General features: G+C 39.5%; 1 protein-coding gene across 2 annotated transcripts in view; it reads left to right on the top strand.

Moving 5' to 3' along the window:
- LOC106883580 (CXXC-type zinc finger protein 1) overlaps positions 1 to 1974 on the top strand; it is a 33954-nt gene that overhangs the window by 15567 nt on the left and 16413 nt on the right. For both annotated transcript variants that reach the window (XM_014934639.2, XM_014934640.2), the window contains exons 3-4: positions 380 to 480; positions 1270 to 1394. In XM_014934639.2, coding sequence (XP_014790125.1) covers positions 380 to 480; positions 1270 to 1394 — 226 coding nt within the window. The remainder of the gene's footprint in view (positions 1 to 379; positions 481 to 1269; positions 1395 to 1974) is intronic.

Genomic DNA, 1974 nt, shown 5'->3' with positions numbered 1-1974 from the left:
AAAAAAAAAGCCTCAAAATTTCACCCTAGGTTCTATATGCAAAGTTGGGCCTTCCATAAACTTTAATGAACTAAAGATTTTTTCCTGGATATGCGTTTGAGACTGGAGTGTCTCTAATATGTCCGCATGTCTTTTATACTATCAAGTATGGTAATCCTTTAATCAGTTTGAAAGAGGTATATGTTGCCAGTTACCATATATAGTGGGCATGGTGACAGAAGATGATGTAAAGAATATAACTGTTTATATAGCTGAACAGCTTGCTCTTACAACAATCAGAGATGCTGTCAGTAATGAAAGACATTCTCATTGATCTTATATACTTGTCTTTTCACTCCAATGGCTGTGTATACTTATCTTTTTATCTTTTTCATTCCAGTGGCTGTGATAAGTGCAATGAATGGTATCATGGAGACTGTATTAATGTCACACAGAGTGAAGCCAAAGTGATCAAACAATTCTTCTGTGATGCTTGCAGAGGTATGTTGTCATCATTCCATCTGATTGCTTTCCATATTAGATACTGTAAGTTAAGAAACTTGTTCTACAACCACATGGTTTCAGATCTATTCCCACTGTGTGACACCTTGAGCAAGTATCTTCTACTATAGCCTTGGGCAGACCAAAGCTCATATTGTCAGCTCATATTGGTTTCAAATTTTGATACAAGGCCAGCAATTTAGAGGATGGGGGTAAGTTGATTATATCAAACACCAGTGTTCAACTGGCCCTTATTTTTCTTGACTCTGAAAGGACGACAGGCAAAGTTGGCCTCAGAATTTGAACTCAGAACGTAAAGATGGATGAAATGCCACTAAGCATTTTGCTCAGCATGCTAATGAGTCTGCCAGCTCATTGTTTTACATTTGCAATTTATATTAACAAGTATCTCCACTTACCTATCCCTCATGATCTATGATCAAGGGTATACTAGCCTATGAATCCAGTCCTTTTCATGAGCCTTGTATGTGTAGGGCTACATTATCCAATGCATTGTTTTTCAAGATGGTTAGATGCGATCCAAGGGAGATTTGGCTGCTATTTCTAGCAAGTCAAGCAATATTGGCTTACTTCATTCTTTCCATAGATTCTGTGGTGTCTGTTGAACTTCTTAGCTATTTCTTTGCTTAGTTGTGATCTGAGGGAGATTTGGTTGCTATTTCTGGCAAGTCAAGCAATTGTATATTGGCTTACTTTATTCTTTCCTTAGATTCTGTGGTGTCTGTTGAACTTCTTAGCTATTTCTTTGCTGCCTTCTCTTAATTTCAGAGAATGATAAAACATTGGAGATACAATACAAAGCCAAGAAAGTTATGAGAGACAAGAAGTATCAAGCAAGTGATTCTAGTGATACAGAAAAACATCAAAAGGAAATACCACAAAAGAAAGACAAAGTAAATATTGATTCTATTCATTTCTTGTTTATATTTTTTTATCATTTTTTATTTGACATTATTTTTGTTGAAGGCACATGGCTCAGTGGTTTGAGCGTCAGGCTCACAATCAATCATGAGGTAGTGAGTTCAATTCTTGGACAAGACTCTATACTATGTCCTTGAGAAAGGCACTTTATTTCACGTTGCTTCTGTTCACTCAGATGTAGAAATGAGTTGTAATGTCACTGGTGCCAAGCTGTATGGACCCTTTTGCCTTTCCCTTGGATAACATTGGTGGCACGGAGAGGGGAGGCTGGTATGCATGGGTGACTGCTGGTCTTCCATAAACAACCTCGCCCGGACTTGTGCCTCAGAGGGTAACTTTTTAAGTGCAATCCCTTGGTCATACATGACTGAAGGTGGAGGCGCAATGGCCCAGTGGTTAGGGCAGCGAACTCGCGGTCATAGGATCGCGGTTTTGATTCCCAGACTGGGCGTTGTGAGTGTTTATTGACCGAAAACACCTAAAAGCTCCACGAGGCTCCGGCATGGGGATGGTGGCGAACCCTGCTGTACTCTTCCACCACACCTTTCTCTC

This window comes from Octopus bimaculoides, chromosome 20 (genome assembly GCF_001194135.2).
Source record: "Octopus bimaculoides isolate UCB-OBI-ISO-001 chromosome 20, ASM119413v2, whole genome shotgun sequence".
NCBI classification, from domain to species: Eukaryota; Metazoa; Mollusca; class Cephalopoda; order Octopoda; family Octopodidae; genus Octopus; species Octopus bimaculoides.
Note: the sequence above shows the minus strand (reverse complement) of the source record. Positions and strands in the feature narration are given on the sequence as shown.